We start from the raw sequence: 15,003 nt of genomic DNA, 5'->3' as shown, positions 1-15,003 counted from the left end.
TGCCAGACCAAGGGAGTCTCTGTATTTTTAATAAGCGATAACCTTACTAATACACTCCACTTACACGCCAGCATGCAAAATACCAGGACCCAGGAACTGGTGTACCTAACTAGAATGGAGCCATCATTATCGTTACATACATACAGTACATGCATTATTAGTTACATACATTAGGGTTTTTCCTGCTTTGACATGTCAAAATGTCTGCTGTTAAAAAGGTCTGTTGTGACTGTATATCGGGGCAAATTTCTATGAAAGTGATCATGTCTGCTAATCAGCCATACCATAACAAAAATACTACGTATTCTATCACGAAGGTGATGTTATGTAGAAATTGGACAGTAAAAAACCAAGTCTATCGTTTGTATTTCCATTGATTGGGCTAGGCAACATCTGAATATGTGCTCAGTGATTTAACAAGAATGTTACAACTAAAAATCAACCAAATGATATTCAGTGTACACAAGTCTTGTAATTTAAAATTGGAGTCGCAAATTTATTTTCAGAATGTTTTGTTCACCTTTTAAATAAAAGTTCTGTAAATATTTAAAATGACATCACAAGAGCTTGGTCGGGTAGTTTAGGTAGAGATCATTACATATGAATTGTGCTGTACAATCAAGGTTACAGTAAATTCATTTTTTCATTATATATTTACCATATTTAAAACATTGTCATCGCATGTCATATGTACAGTATTATGGAAAACACTGATATTGAACTACCCAAACCTGACTTCCAATTACATTCCAATGCTCCGTTACCCCTGGTGGCCGCTGATGAGTTGCACAACAAATTGAACATTAATACATTAGTGAAATATGGAGACATTGACAATTTGACATTGTCTTTATTTATCTATAATCACTTTTTTTCTTCTTCTTTTTTTACAAAATTCACATGGGTGTGATCTCTCTGGCTCTGAAGGTCTCTTCCAGTCAGTCCATTTAATCACCGCTCTGTGACTGCCACGATGAGTCACAGTTTACTTCGACAAAATACATTTTTCAAGCTTAGGCCGTATGCAAGTCACTGAAACATAATCAAAAGCATTGTTTACTTGCTGCTGTTTGAAATAATAGCTTTGTTGAGGAAGGCGAAATCCCACAGGGAAGTCAATGAAATTCAGTTATGCGCTTTTATTATATTTTAAGAAACTCGTTTTTACCTCTGAGGGAATATTTAGAGTCTAAGATCATCTCAGTTCAGTCACAGACAAAACAAGATCTGACCTGATCTGATTTAGGTCAACTTCGTAGATGCCGAAGGGCTACATTTTTTAAATGATGGTGACAATAGCAAGAGCCTTGGTGTAATAAAATATATTGTATAGACCTTAAAAGATGCATTTCTTCCCTGATAGCCCATGATCATTTAGATTTCTTTCTGTGCCACCGGGATGAAATGTTGACTCATGTGTAAAACACTCTTACATTCTCTGCCACATACCACACAGCAATTCTCTACATGCACACATTTCAACTTAAGTACCATTAAAAAAAAAAAAACTTTGTGGCATTATCTAGCAAAAATGTCTGGTTCACACACACACACACACACACACACGCACACACATCTACAGATTAAGCTGCCTGTGACTCCACAACAATAGGAACTACTTCACAGGTGATGTAGATGGATGATGATAGGGCAGAGTGAGAGTACCAGAAGGAAGAAAGAAAAAAAGGCAAGTGACAGAGCAGAAGAAAGAGAGAGGATGTTAAAAGAGCAGAAAGACGGGGCCGAAGCAGACAAACAGCAACAGAGTGATCTAATGAAGGCTGATGGTTTCCCCTGTGCTAATACTCTTCATTAAATACATCCTAGGAAGATGGAAAACCGCAACCTGCCCAACCATTTGTCTACCGCTGAGTTCAACTTCAACCAGAAAAAACATCATCTCACAGCTCAAGTGGAAAGCCTGGTCAGGCTCAAATGGCGTCTTCAGGCGAGGGCGTGTGCTCCTCTGGGGACTGGCTGTGTGGTGGGGAGGGGAGGGACTGCTGAGGAGGGGGAGGACCCATGGAAGCGTGTAGGTGGCCGTCGGGCAAAGGGGGCCGCATGGGGGGAGCGTAGTGAGGATGAGGAGGTCCACCTGGAGGGAAACGAGGAGGGAACATCATCCCTGGAGGAGGAGGGGCCCACACTGGAGAAAGAGGAAAAGGAAAGCGAGCATGAGGTTAGAGGACATTTGGAGATAATACGGTATTCAAAAGTTGTGATGATAGCTGGGACTGCTTACTAGGCATCATGGTAGGGCCCCCAGGTCCCCTAGGAGGGTAGAAGTCAGGAGGTGGTGGTCCGTAAGGGGATCTACGAGGAAAGGGACCGTCCATGGGGCCCATCGGGGGTCCAGGTGGGGGTGCGCCCCCCAGCCTTGGATCCGTTTCAGGGGGAGTCCTTCGGTCACCGGGACCCGACTGGTGACACACATACAGAAAGGTTACAGAGGCTGGACCACAGATCCAAACACACACATGCTACTCAAACAAAATTGCGCACACACACACACACGCACGCACACACACCTCTTACCTCTCTGTGTTCCTGTTCACCAGGCCCATGGCTGTTTTCTCTGTATGAACCATCTGCATTGAAATAGAAAGAAGAAGAAATGAACAATCATGAAGTAGATGGCTTACATATACATATATATATATATATATATATATATATATGTTGCATTCCAACACTAGATATTTAAAAAAAAAAGTTTGCATTCTGCTTTTTCATTTCCATTTGTGCAGGTTCAAATTCACCTATTTACAGTCCAACAGTGTTGAAGATAGCAAGACAGTATAGATGAGAACATAATGAAGGGATGACAAGCAGCTATACAGATGGCAGTGACTCACCCGCCATGTCTGCAGGGTGAGGGGGTAATGGGGGGAGACCCCTAGGATGGAGAGGGCCGGGTGGAGGCAAGAGGCCCAGAGCTCCGGGAGGAGGTCTCCTGTACATCGGACCTCCTTGTTCTGGGAACATATAGCCTGAGAGACAGACACGGTGAGAGAGAAAGAATACACGGAAAATGTGTTCAGATTTATCAATATTATATCAACAGCTCTTTCCAAAGCTGTTAATAAGTCAAACACAGCTGTTGTGTTATGTTGATATTTTTGGAGGTTGCTTTCCCTCTCAGCATCATGTTATAAATGATCTGATATAAACACTTTTATCACAGAGCTTCAAGACAACTGTAGTTTCCAGTGTCAAAACTCAAAAATGCAATAACCAAAATACACATGCACTGTCAACATGCATTTGGCATGCACATGCACACTATATGATTTGACTGTTGCCAAACACAGGTGCAACTAATAACCTTGACAATGTATGCACTCAGTTTGATTTATTGTTATAAGCTCCACCTGTGCGCTGACTGCTGTAAGTCAACATTTCAGCTTTGAAAGAGACCTTTTGAGTTCCTAAAGAGTGTGGAGACACAATACCACAATGTGTGTTTGTGGTAACATTTCTGTGCCACATCCAAATGTATCCCCATGAGAGTGGGACATATAATGAGAAATGTTCCTTGCTCTAGTCTGAAGGCTGATTCTCACTTTGATACGCAAGAGCAGGAACAGAGGGCCCCGGATGGCTCAGCTGGTAGAGCGGGTGCTCGTATTTAGAGATTTACTCCTCGACGCAGCGGGTCTGGGTTCGACTCCGACCTGCGGCCTTTTGCTGCATGTCATACCCCCCTCTCTCTCCCCTTTCCTGTCTTCAGTTGTCCTATCAAAATAAAGGCTGAAAATGCCCAAAAAACTATCTTAAAAAAAAGAAGAAAAAAAAAAAGAGCAGGAACAAAACTGTTTTCATCTCTGCATCCCAAGTCAGTGTGAGTATTCTCAGCACAGCACTGTTTATTTTTATTAAGGCCACCCCTAGTGGGCTAAAATATTTTTACGACGTTGGACCACAGTAAAACAAAGACACACAATATAAAATATCATAAACAGCATAATAGCTCTTTTAACCAGTTGTTTAAATTGTATCATGAAGGAGCGTTAACTTTTGAGCACTTACCTGTGCATTGTTTTGTTTTGTTTTGGGGAAACACACTCATTTCTGTTAAATATGTCTACATCGTTATCCTCAATATGATATCTCGATATCAGAGGAAGGTCAGGGCTGGTCAGGTTGTGTGAGCGTCACCAGGTCTTCCTAATATTACAGGTTGACGACCTACCAGACGTTACTGATTTACTCTCTCTCTTTGTCTCTCGTGTCTCTCACACACACACACACACACACACACACACACACACACACACACACACACACACACACACACACACACACACACACACACACACACACACACACACACCTGGGGGTCCTGCTGGGGGGCCCCTACGATCTCTCTCCCATGTTGGAGAGATTGAGCCACTGTCTGAATGAGGACCTCCACTCCGCTCCATCTCTCCTTGGCCACCTGGGGGCTCCACTGGACCTCGAGACACTGTGGAGGAAAGGAGAGATAATTGAAGATGTTGAGAGAGAGAGAGAGAGAGAGAGAGAGAGAGAGAGAGAGAGAGAGAGAGAAGGGGGAAGAAGCAGAACCCAGCGGCCAAAGACAAAATATCACTAAATAAGACCAGAATGAGTGTGATTGCGAGACGGACAAAGAGAAAGTGTCATGTCAGGATGAACTGATGAGATTTAGGACATACAATCACAATGCAGAATTTTTCACAATAACTTTCCAGAGTGCTAACAGCATGCCAGCATACAGACCATGCTACTGCACATGTTTAAGCATATATAGCTGTTCATGCTACAGCCAGCTGGTCATCTCCTACATGCCGCAAGGGCTCATTGTGATGACTTTGTGAGACTGAATTAGCAAAAGTTCTATATGTAAAGTAAGATAAATGTTTTGTCATTTCAATCAGCGATACAAAAAATGGCTAATGAATAATAAAACAGGACATGGCTGTACTTGAGATAACTTGACTGAACTCGCAACTACAACACTAGAAGATATTAGGAGAGTGTTCTGAAAGGATATAAATAAAAATGAGGATTGTCGTGGTTTGTGTTTTTTTGTGCACCATTCCAGGGGGTCTTATCTGGTTTGGTGGACAGCTGCAGCTCATCTCTATATATATATATATATATATATATATATATATATATATATATATATATATATATATATATATATATATATATATATATGTATATATATGTATATATATATATATATATATATACATGTACATATATATATATACATATATGTATATATATATATATATATATATGTGGATTGTGGCTTTCTGTGTGTGTGTATACCTCGTGGAGACAGTCTAGCAGGCGGTCCATCCATTAATGTAGGAGGAGAAAGAAAAGCTCTGGTTTCAGATGCAGGTCGACCCAGAGGAGATGGGCCGTAGGGTGACCTTTCAGCTGAAGGGTTAAGGGTAGTTTGGTGAGTGCAAAGTCAAGGGAATCTGTGGCCTACTGCTTCCAGGCTGGGGTATATTAGCCACTAAATATGATGTTAGCTCAATAAATGCATGCTTTGGTTCATAAGTGTGTGTGCTAACCTCTGAAAGGCAGCGGTCTAGCCAGGCTGTCCAAGGCGTAGGGATCGTTGTCGAGGGCGTCCAGTTTAAACTGTGTGTCTGTCAGCCTGTAAACAGTGAACATATGACACAATATTTCCGAGTATGTAATGTATACAGTATAGAAAAACTGTACTCATACAAATCATAAATTGAATTGTATCCAGTTTTAAGCCACATTTTTTTTATGATACAATTTTTAGATCGTTTTTAACTACACGTTTGAACTAGATGGAAGGATTTTAATCATCAGACGCCTGGACCTGAAGTTAGTTAGCAAACGTTAACGGCAGCTTGGCTCGCAGCACCTCCCGGACGTCCTTTGTCCGCTGAATTTTAACGTGAAACTGCTTTAGTCCGTGTTTTTACTGGGCTATTTTGAATCACCAGGCCCGTTGTTTTGGAGAGCGGAAGACCTCTGTGGATATTTCGGCTCCCGGTAAAAACCTCGTGAATGAGGAACATTACAGGAATCCTAACTTTAGGGTTGGGCATCGCTTGGATTTTAACAATTCTGATTCCAATTCCGATTCTTCCTTTCGATTCCGGTTCTTATCGATTCTCTATTCCGATTCTTTAATGGGGTGGGGTTGAACCGGGGTAACATGCCTAACTTCACAAATAAGAGGAAAGTTTTATTTTGATTCAATGGTGGTTTGCAGTTTTACAGGGCTTTTTTCAACGTCAAATAAAGCCACGCTAGAGCGCTGCTTACTGTGCTCCGAGGCTGCAACACAACAAGCGCCTGGCCGCTACGGAAACCAAAACTTGTGCATATTAAATTGGGAAGCGATGATCGGATTTGAAACCAAATCCTCCAAACGATTCCAATAAAGAAACGATTCCACTGGAATCGTAATTTTTGAAACGATTCCAAGTAGGAATCGGTTCTCGAAGCCCAATCCTAATCCTAACCAGGAGAAGCTGACTGCAATGGTGGTGAAGACAACGCCTGTGATCCAACACTACTTCACGACGTCACTGAACTCCGTCTTTTGTGATGTTTTGATTGAGAGAACCCATAGCGGCAAGAAATGACACGTTGTGCGTTTAATTGCAGTTCAGTTGCTGTATGCTTACTTCTGTCTGAAGAGGCTGTTCTCTCTCCGGATGTCTGCTAGCTCTCTTTCTGCTGCTCGGGCTGCCAGCTGGAAAATCAAGCCAAGATCAGTAACATAACGTGACATGTACATAGATACAGACACAGTCAAGATCAGAGCAATTGAATGCACCGTTAAGATAAGTAATTAATGAATGAATACAGCACTCATAACATTACGGATTAAAAGACCAGAGTAGGTGTGTGCTGCAGTGACAGATGGGTAATGTAATAACCCCCATAACCACACCAGCTGAGGTGTTTTTACTAACCCAGTTATTGTGAGCCTTCTTTTCATGTGCTGATATTTGAGTCTGGTAAGACTGTTTGGTTTTCTCCAGCTCCTCCTCCATCTCTCCTGCTCGTTGTCTGAAGAAAAAGGTGACGTACAGGTGAGACTCAACAGGCGTGTATGGGAGGGCTCACAAATGTCCCCTTGCATATTGCATACTGTCAATGTGTTTGGTGATACTTTGAGGGGAGCGGCTACCTATAGTTGCTGAGTTCTTCCATGGCCATAGTGATGTTTTTGTCGGCTTTATTTAACTTCTCTTCTTTCTGCATGCGCTCCTTCTCCTCCACTGTCAGCAGCCTGGAAACGCACACGTTCATTAAACTCCTGTACAACAACTATAGCTTTCAGCTTCTCAATACACTTAGGCCGGCTACACGCTGGATGCGTGGCGTGAGCGCGGCGTTTCGGTTGCGTGGCGTTTTCTATGTCTTCGCACACCAGAAACGTGTCTGACGCGGCGCTGCTGCTGCTAGCCTTGTCTGTACACATGTATGTTTCCCATTGATAAACTGCACTCAAGCAGTAGTATACTTCATGCTAAACATAAATATAGACTGATTTGATTACAGCAAAGACAACGTCGGCAGTATTGACGGCAAAATAGGCTACAGAATATTTCGTTCTGTATTGACAGGTGCAATATTAGAATACCGATAATTAATTATTTTTTTTTTTTAAATTACATTTATATCTGCATTTATGTCAAAACCTAGAGACTTTCAAACATCAAAATGTCATTTATTAAATGTATTCGTGTCAAAATGACATGTAAACATCTTTTCGTATTCTATTTTGCCTGGAAACGCTTTGCGTGAAAAATAGGCGTCGGTCCTATTTCTAGCATGCACACGTTTTCGCCGCGGCTCGAGCCACGTGTCACGCAGGCAGTGTGAAAGCTCTAACCCGTTAACATGGGAGCCGAAATAAAAACGGACACGCCACGCAGCCAGTGTGTAGCCGGCCTTAACCTTGTGTCTATACCTGTGTAACTTAAGCTCGTTCTCCTGGTACATTTCTGTCATAATCTGGAGTTTCTGTTGTAATCGTTGGACCTGTAAACGTGAAGAAAAGAAATGAACACAAAATCAAATTAATGTGGAATGACAATATAATAAAATATCACACTAACACATAGTTGAGGGCAGCTACCTGATCGGAGGACTGCTCAGTGTCCGACTGCAGAGATAATTTATCATTTTCCAGCTCCTCAATTCTCACTAGAGCAGAAAAACAAAAAGACACACTCAGATGTTGATATGTTTCACAGACTACATACATTACTATATCATTATTATACAGTGGTGTAGTCTAATGTATTGTAGTGGGTATACTGTACTGTATATATATATATATATTGGCCTATAAATATGGGCCAGAATCTGCCTTTGGGGAAAGGGGGGCATATCATAGTGGGGGGTCTGGGTGTTCTCCCCCAGCGACGTTTTGAGCGCCAACAACTTCATTTTCTGAATTTGGATACACTTTAAAGCACCAATTTTCGGCGGAAATCCCTTTATTTAGCCTATGCGAAGAAAAAGAACACAGATGACAATTCAAAATATATCAAAAATATAATGGAAAGTATGTTGTTGCGTGTCATTGGGCATTTTTAAGTGGGTATATGGACATCCTGGAGCTTTCTTAGTGGGTATACTGCGTATACCTGCGTATCACATAGACTACACCACTGTTATTATATAACCTCGGACTTGTTTGTTCTTTATCTGACATCTTAATACCAACCTTGGTAAGAACACACCAGTGGACAGTTGACTCACCTTGCAGGTCTTCTTTAGCTTTGACTTCATCATTCAGTTTAGCAAACAATCTGTCTTTGTCTTCATCTACTGATTTGAGGTCTGCATTCAGCTACACGCAGATACAAAACAACATATCAGTAGGCATTCAGTAAAGTGTACAGGGATGGTTAATATGAATGAGTCTGGTTCGTTAACACGAACAACCCCTGCACACATTAACACTGTGTGCTTGTGTCCATTTAAGTCAAATACCTTAGCAGCATAGATAAGTTTCTGGACTTTCTGGAGATGGCCTTGTGTGTCCAAAACGTCTCCTCTTTCATTCTCCTCTCCTCTCCCTGCGGTACCATTGGACGCCTCCTGCCCTTCTCCTTCCCCATCTGCCTCTTCCTGCAGGTCTGAATCCCAAGCTTTCATGCTCAGCAGCCGATCTGTCAAGGACTGGAAACGGACACGTGTTTGGTGTCAAACTTATTTCTAACAACCCAAAGTAATGAAACCGAATCCATTAACTTAGTTTGATCTTTTAATCTTTTACATCAGTTTGCAGTGCACTCTTCTTCTGTAGTAGTTCTGGAGATATTATTATTATTCAAAAATTCAAAGTATATTATAAATTGACTAGCTACAATATCTATGTATATTCTATATGTATGTTGTTGTCATTTTTGAGCACTCGCTGGGACAAGTATTTCCTTCTGGATTATTAAAGTTCTATCATATTTTATCTTAAACTATAATCAATAGCAGAACCAACCATACCATTATACGCTCATCCTTGTTGGCCACGTCCTGCAGCATCCCCCTGTGGGCAACCTCACACCTGCTCATCTCCGCCTCCAACTCGCTTACTCTTTCTGCCCATCCCTCCACCTGCTGCCTCAACTGCAGAGAAAGAGACGGAAAGAGAGGACAAAGACACTCTTTATGAACACGAACAGATCAGACTTTCAACAGTTTTGTGTTAACGTTAAAAACCACGAATCTAGTACAGTATGTGATTGGATGGACTGAATGGAACAAACTGACTAATTAGTACTTTAGAGCTGTCATTTTAACCATGAAAAAGCAAAACCACCTCCCTTGCAACCGTGCACAGTAAAGGCACAGTCACGCATACGTGAATGCAGGTGAGTGACCATTGCCTGCTGAGGCGATACCGGCTGGTTAGACACAGCAACACCAAAAAAATCAACATTACACTACAGCCAAGAGGGTTCAACCACACACTGCTTTCCTATTGGTTGAGGGTGCGATTTGATGGTCAAAGTTCAACAAAGTTGAACTCCATGCAATATGAAGATGCGAAATGTATGTGACTGTACTTTGTGCTGGAGCTTGTTGCAGGAAACTGTTAGCTGTTACACAAACTGCTGGGCAGTTCAGCGCTTGTGTTTCGTTTTTTTTACCCTCATAGTGTTTTAAAACGTTCTTGTGGCAGCGATAGAGGCAGTGATGGTTACTGTTTACTGTATGGGACTCTCAAACCGCCTCAAAAGTCTGATCGCCAGTTACATGATTAACCACCGCAGCTAATTTCGCCGGACCGCCTGTTCTCTGTGTGTGTGTGTGTGTGTGTGTGTGTGTGTACGGCATCCTACCTGAGCATTGCTCTCCTGTAGCAGTGTGTTCTCCTCTCCAGCTGTTTCCAGATTCCTCTGTAGTCTGTCACTGTTCATATTGTACACTTTCAGAGTGGTTTGTGCCTAGAGACAAACAGGCAGCAATCATGTCATATGAAACACAGAGGGACAGAGCAGAGGATAAAGCCATGATGCAGGAAAGAGGAGAGGACAGGAATGTGAAGGTACAAAGACAAGAGGTTAGGTAATGGTACCTGCTCTTCCTGTGACTGGAGGTCTTTGGTTTCTTCTTCAAACGTTTTCATGCTTTCTTCAAGCACTGCAATCTGGAAGGATAACCAAAAAAAAATCCACTTTATCAGTATCACAATAATGCAATGGATTCCTATTCCTAATCAAATGTGATTCTTAAATAACAATTGTAGAGGTTACAGTTGGTTGTGTGTGTGTGTGTGTGTGTGTGTGTGTGTGTGTGTGTGTGTGTGTGTGTGTGTTCCTACCTGCTTTTCTTGCTCTATCCTGTGTTCTCTCTGTTGGTCCAGTTGATCCTTTAGCTGTTCAAGATCCCTATCAAACTCCCTTTTAGCATGTTCCAACTGTCTGGCTTTAACCTGGAGGAGCAAGAAAACAAGATGTGTTCAAGTGAGAGCAAAGGAGTGAGAGAGTGTGCAGTGAACATGAAGAGTCAGATCACAGCGTCAAAATGTGATCCATCCTTATTCCAAATTTGGTGACGCAGTTCAATCGTTTTTCCTTTTTACCGTAATAGCGGCTATAAGCGATATTTTTATAATAACGATGTATCGGGCGACAATATGCAAGATGTGACTGTCAGATGTGTTAAAAAGCAACCGTTTGCTAACAAGTTCGCTAGTCTCGCATTGCCAGACCCATCTCCACAGCGCTGTGTCAGCGCTGGAGTAAGCCCCTATTCCCACTGGGCACGTCTGTGCTGTGTTCCGGCTGCGTTCCGGTTTTGTTCCGTCCTCCAACACATGCTATACCACACCGGGAGCGTCTCAGAAGCGGAGCGTCTTGCTGCCCTTCTCGCAGATTATATTGTCTCTACAAGTACTTTACGGAACAATCACGTGTTAACTAAGCTAGTATCTACCTTCCACTCCAAGCACTCCTGCAATTAAACTCCATGTCAAATCTTTTCTGGCAATGTCCTTTTGTGATGTCTGTTATGTTTTTCCACCTCCAAGATGAATCTCTCGTCGTCCGTGGTGTGGAGACAGAGGAGACATAAACAATATTGGGGGGGGGGGGGTCTTTTGGTAAACTGACTGGATGATCTCGCTGTTTTCACTTCCTGCCCGGCTGTCCGAATGGCCCGCGGTTTGCGTGAAAATAGACCTAGATAGAGCGGAGAGCTTATGGGATGGTGGAATATCAAACTGACTTGAATGGCTGCGATTGCTCGCGGGGCCCGCGGCGCCTCCAGACGCAGTGCAGACGTGCCCGGTGGAAAATAGGAGTAAGCCCCGGATGCAGCGACGGTGACTTTTCAAAATAGATAGCGGAGATAGCAGAAGGGGAGGGACATCCTATCTCAGGCTTTATCCCAGCACTATGATCCGGTGAACCAGACTATTGCAGGTTTAACATGACATGACATCATCAGGCCAATTGGGAAAAACACTATGCATAAGTCTGCAGTTTAGCATTGGTTTTGATTTCCAAGTAGTTTGACATTTCTTAAGAGCCTTCTCCATAGCTGCCCCCTCCCTCTGGAACTCTATCCCCAATCAAATCCGAGACTGCACCAATCTGTCCATGTTCAAATCAAAACTCACTTTTTCAAAACATTTTTTAATGTGCGACTAATGTTGGGTGTTATATATTTTTAGTGAGCTGTTTTCTATGATCATTTCAACTTATGTAAAGTGTCTTTGAGTATCCTGAAAAGCGCTCTATACGTGAAATATTTGTATTATTATTAATCTCACTTTCATCCTTTTTTTTCTCTGCCTTACCTCAAGATGTTCTGTCTTTTGATTTTGGGCCAAGACACCACTGTCCCTCAGTGAGTCTTCCAGGTCATCATACTGCAAATGAATGACATGACAAAATGCATTTCATCAGCATTTAAACTTATATTCATAAAAGTGCTGCAATGACTTTGCAATGAGAGAGTTTCTGCTTTTTGATCGCGCCTCATACAACATGCGTAAGACTCTGCATCTTCTAATTCCGACATTTCTTCATGCCATGGACATTAAAACATATATGAATTTGACCTCAGTTGAAAACACCCAGTGTTGTGTGTCAGACAGGCTCTGACTCTAGTCAGTAGTCAGTCAGCATTAGCACCAGTACCAACCTCTTGTTGACATTTGCTGAGAGTCTCAAGGACTTTACACTTCTCATCCAGCAGCTGTGCAACCTGCTCAGCCATCCGCCGCTCTTTACCTGAAAAAAGTGGAATACAAAGCATATAAAAACATTGAAATCATTTTTCAGTTTTTTTCTAAAGGCATATACACATACACATATATATATATATATATATATATATACACAGTGGCCAGAGAAAGAGGTTAAATAAGCAGTGATTAGTGATGTATTAGTTTAATTCCTGTGAAGTCATAATAATGTCATATTAAGGAATAAGTAGTGAGAACTTACCTCGATACATTCTGCTTTTGACCTGTGAATAAATAAAAAGAAAACAATGATGAACAAGTAGCAAAGGGATTAATCAGTTGATAAGGAACAAATGTGGTCTCATTGTTTCTACCAACAGTACCACAAGAAATTCATATATTGTACCATTTTAAATCTTTGCGATGTTGATGTGTATGTACATGGCTGGGTACTCACAGAGCTATAACATCTACAGGTGAACAACAGCATTGTCACCAGCCCCACCACACTGGTGATGATGACTGGTTCCCATGGCACCCCATACAGGTCTGGCCCGGGTCTGATGTCATCAGGCAGTGTTGATACAACCTGAAGAAAACAACAACATTTGATTCACTCCATTTAACTTAGTGGATTGTACACAATGGAATACTTATTGTGGACATAAGGATCAGCTTCTTAGTGCTGCAGGACTGCCCTGCCAACTAGTTCTAATCACTTGCGGTCAATGCAATTAAACATTAGAGATGGTTCCATGCAGCACGGCAGCCAGAGACCCACAAAACAGCTGTTGCTTCAGTAGATAGGGTTATGCTTCTTTCTTAACATTTATAAAAAGAGCCAAACAACTGGCTTATTTCATCTTTAAGTAATTCGAATGTTCTTACAGCTGACCACAGACTGTATTAGTTGGTATTGCAAGTAGTTAGCCTTGACTACTCAGCCTTAAAGGTTTACTACACAGCTGTAGTAGATAGCAGTAGCGTAGCTAGTTGTCTGCTACAGGGAAAATAACAAAAAAACTCTGCGATATTTTACCTAAAAGATAAGAAACAGCAGGAAAGCACAACGACACTTGATCAGACATACCAACTCTACTATCAATTAGCTAGATTAGTATTACTAGATAACGTCAACTCTGTGAATTATTACAAACACATCTAAAAAAGCGACTTGACAGCTGGTGAACAGCCCTGGCGCGACACACATGCAGTCAGACGTGAGCTGTACAAATCCAAACATGTATTCAGCAATAATATTGAGCTGTTTTCGATAGCTTGACAATCCGTTACGTTATGCCAGCAGTGTCGGCTAACGTTAGTTAGAAAATGCTAATGAAACCTGCCACATAACGTACATCCTTCACTTTCTCCACGGCGATACTGTAGTAAGCCTCTGCCGTCGCCTGAAAGTCGACCACTTTGCTGGCCGACTGGTCGCTTGCCGTATGTTCCGCCATTTCCGAATTATCTCATTTGGTTATTATGTTAGTGATATCTGTCATTTAAAGAGCTGATATTAGGAACAGAAAGTGGAGCCATCAACCGGGCTAGCGGCGATTTCACATCCTGTACACAACACCGACGCTCAAGAGTGGACCACGTCACATTGCACGTCGTAGGGGTGGGGAGATATTGGATTCTCTCTTCAAACTCCTCGTCTAGATTCAACTAGAGTGGCATTGTATTAGACGATGGTAATAAGTAAATTAGAATATATTGGAAAAATTAATTAATACAAATACATTGATTTGAGGCACTCACAAGCTCCGGTAGATATTATTTGACCCCCGCCGGTGTAAATGGTTCACTCGCAACGTCACCAATTGTAAAATGCCACACTGGCACATCGGAGCACTTTTAAAGTAACACCAAAAATAACAGGTGTCAGTAATGGAGAATTCTCAATGTCGTCTTTGATAATATCCCAAATAACTAGCATTATTATTTCTTAACACATCATGTTTTTACACAAAAGCCATCTTTCTCAAGCAGTTTACTACCACCATGTGTCACCTGTGTTACGTTACGGCTGCAAGGGCTACAGGGTAATAAAGCTGGTCTTAGTAGGACATAGGTGAAGACTTGACTCGGTCACCAAATGTTTCAGAAGGTACTCACCGACATGGCCTCATTTTCGTCCATTTGAAACTAGAGAATCATTACCCCTCTCAAAACATTTTAAAACGTATGCCTTCAGGTCAGGTGGGAGGGTTGTCAGCTGGCTGAACGTTTGTAATAGACCCAGCAGCACTAAGGAATGTGAGCGATGATGACGGAGCCAAGCCAGCTTGACAGCTGAGACGTCGAGGCAAAGCTAAATG

At 42.0% G+C, this 15,003-nt stretch overlaps 1 protein-coding gene across 3 annotated transcripts; it reads right to left on the bottom strand.

Moving 5' to 3' along the window:
- Positions 1-469: 469 nt before the first annotated feature.
- On the bottom strand, positions 470-14,897 carry LOC144535755 (melanoma inhibitory activity protein 2-like). Of its 3 annotated transcripts, none has more exons than XM_078278384.1 (23): positions 14,801-14,897; positions 13,137-13,268; positions 12,942-12,963; positions 12,637-12,725; positions 12,290-12,361; positions 10,811-10,921; positions 10,565-10,636; positions 10,329-10,433; positions 9,490-9,612; positions 8,980-9,168; positions 8,746-8,836; positions 8,117-8,184; positions 7,949-8,019; positions 7,163-7,264; positions 6,945-7,041; positions 6,654-6,721; positions 5,556-5,641; positions 5,302-5,415; positions 4,334-4,465; positions 2,856-2,990; positions 2,536-2,588; positions 2,243-2,420; positions 470-2,146 (listed from the first exon to the last, which is right to left on the bottom strand). In XM_078278384.1, exons 1-23 carry the CDS (start codon positions 14,822-14,824, stop codon positions 1,932-1,934), a joined length of 2,349 nt encoding a protein of 782 aa, XP_078134510.1. In that variant the 5' UTR covers positions 14,825-14,897; the 3' UTR covers positions 470-1,931. The 3 variants fall into 3 exon arrangements, with proteins under 3 accessions (XP_078134510.1, XP_078134508.1, XP_078134511.1); XM_078278382.1 differs by lacking the exon at positions 14,801-14,897 and adding an exon at positions 14,038-14,255; XM_078278385.1 differs by lacking the exons at positions 5,302-5,415; positions 14,801-14,897 and adding an exon at positions 14,038-14,255.
- Between the last annotated feature and the right edge of the window lie 106 nt (positions 14,898-15,003).

Source organism: Sander vitreus, chromosome 20 (assembly GCF_031162955.1).
Source record: "Sander vitreus isolate 19-12246 chromosome 20, sanVit1, whole genome shotgun sequence".
NCBI lineage: Eukaryota > Metazoa > Chordata > Actinopteri > Perciformes > Percidae > Sander > Sander vitreus.
The sequence above is the reverse complement of the archived record's forward strand: the minus strand, read 5'-3'. Positions and strand labels throughout refer to the sequence as shown.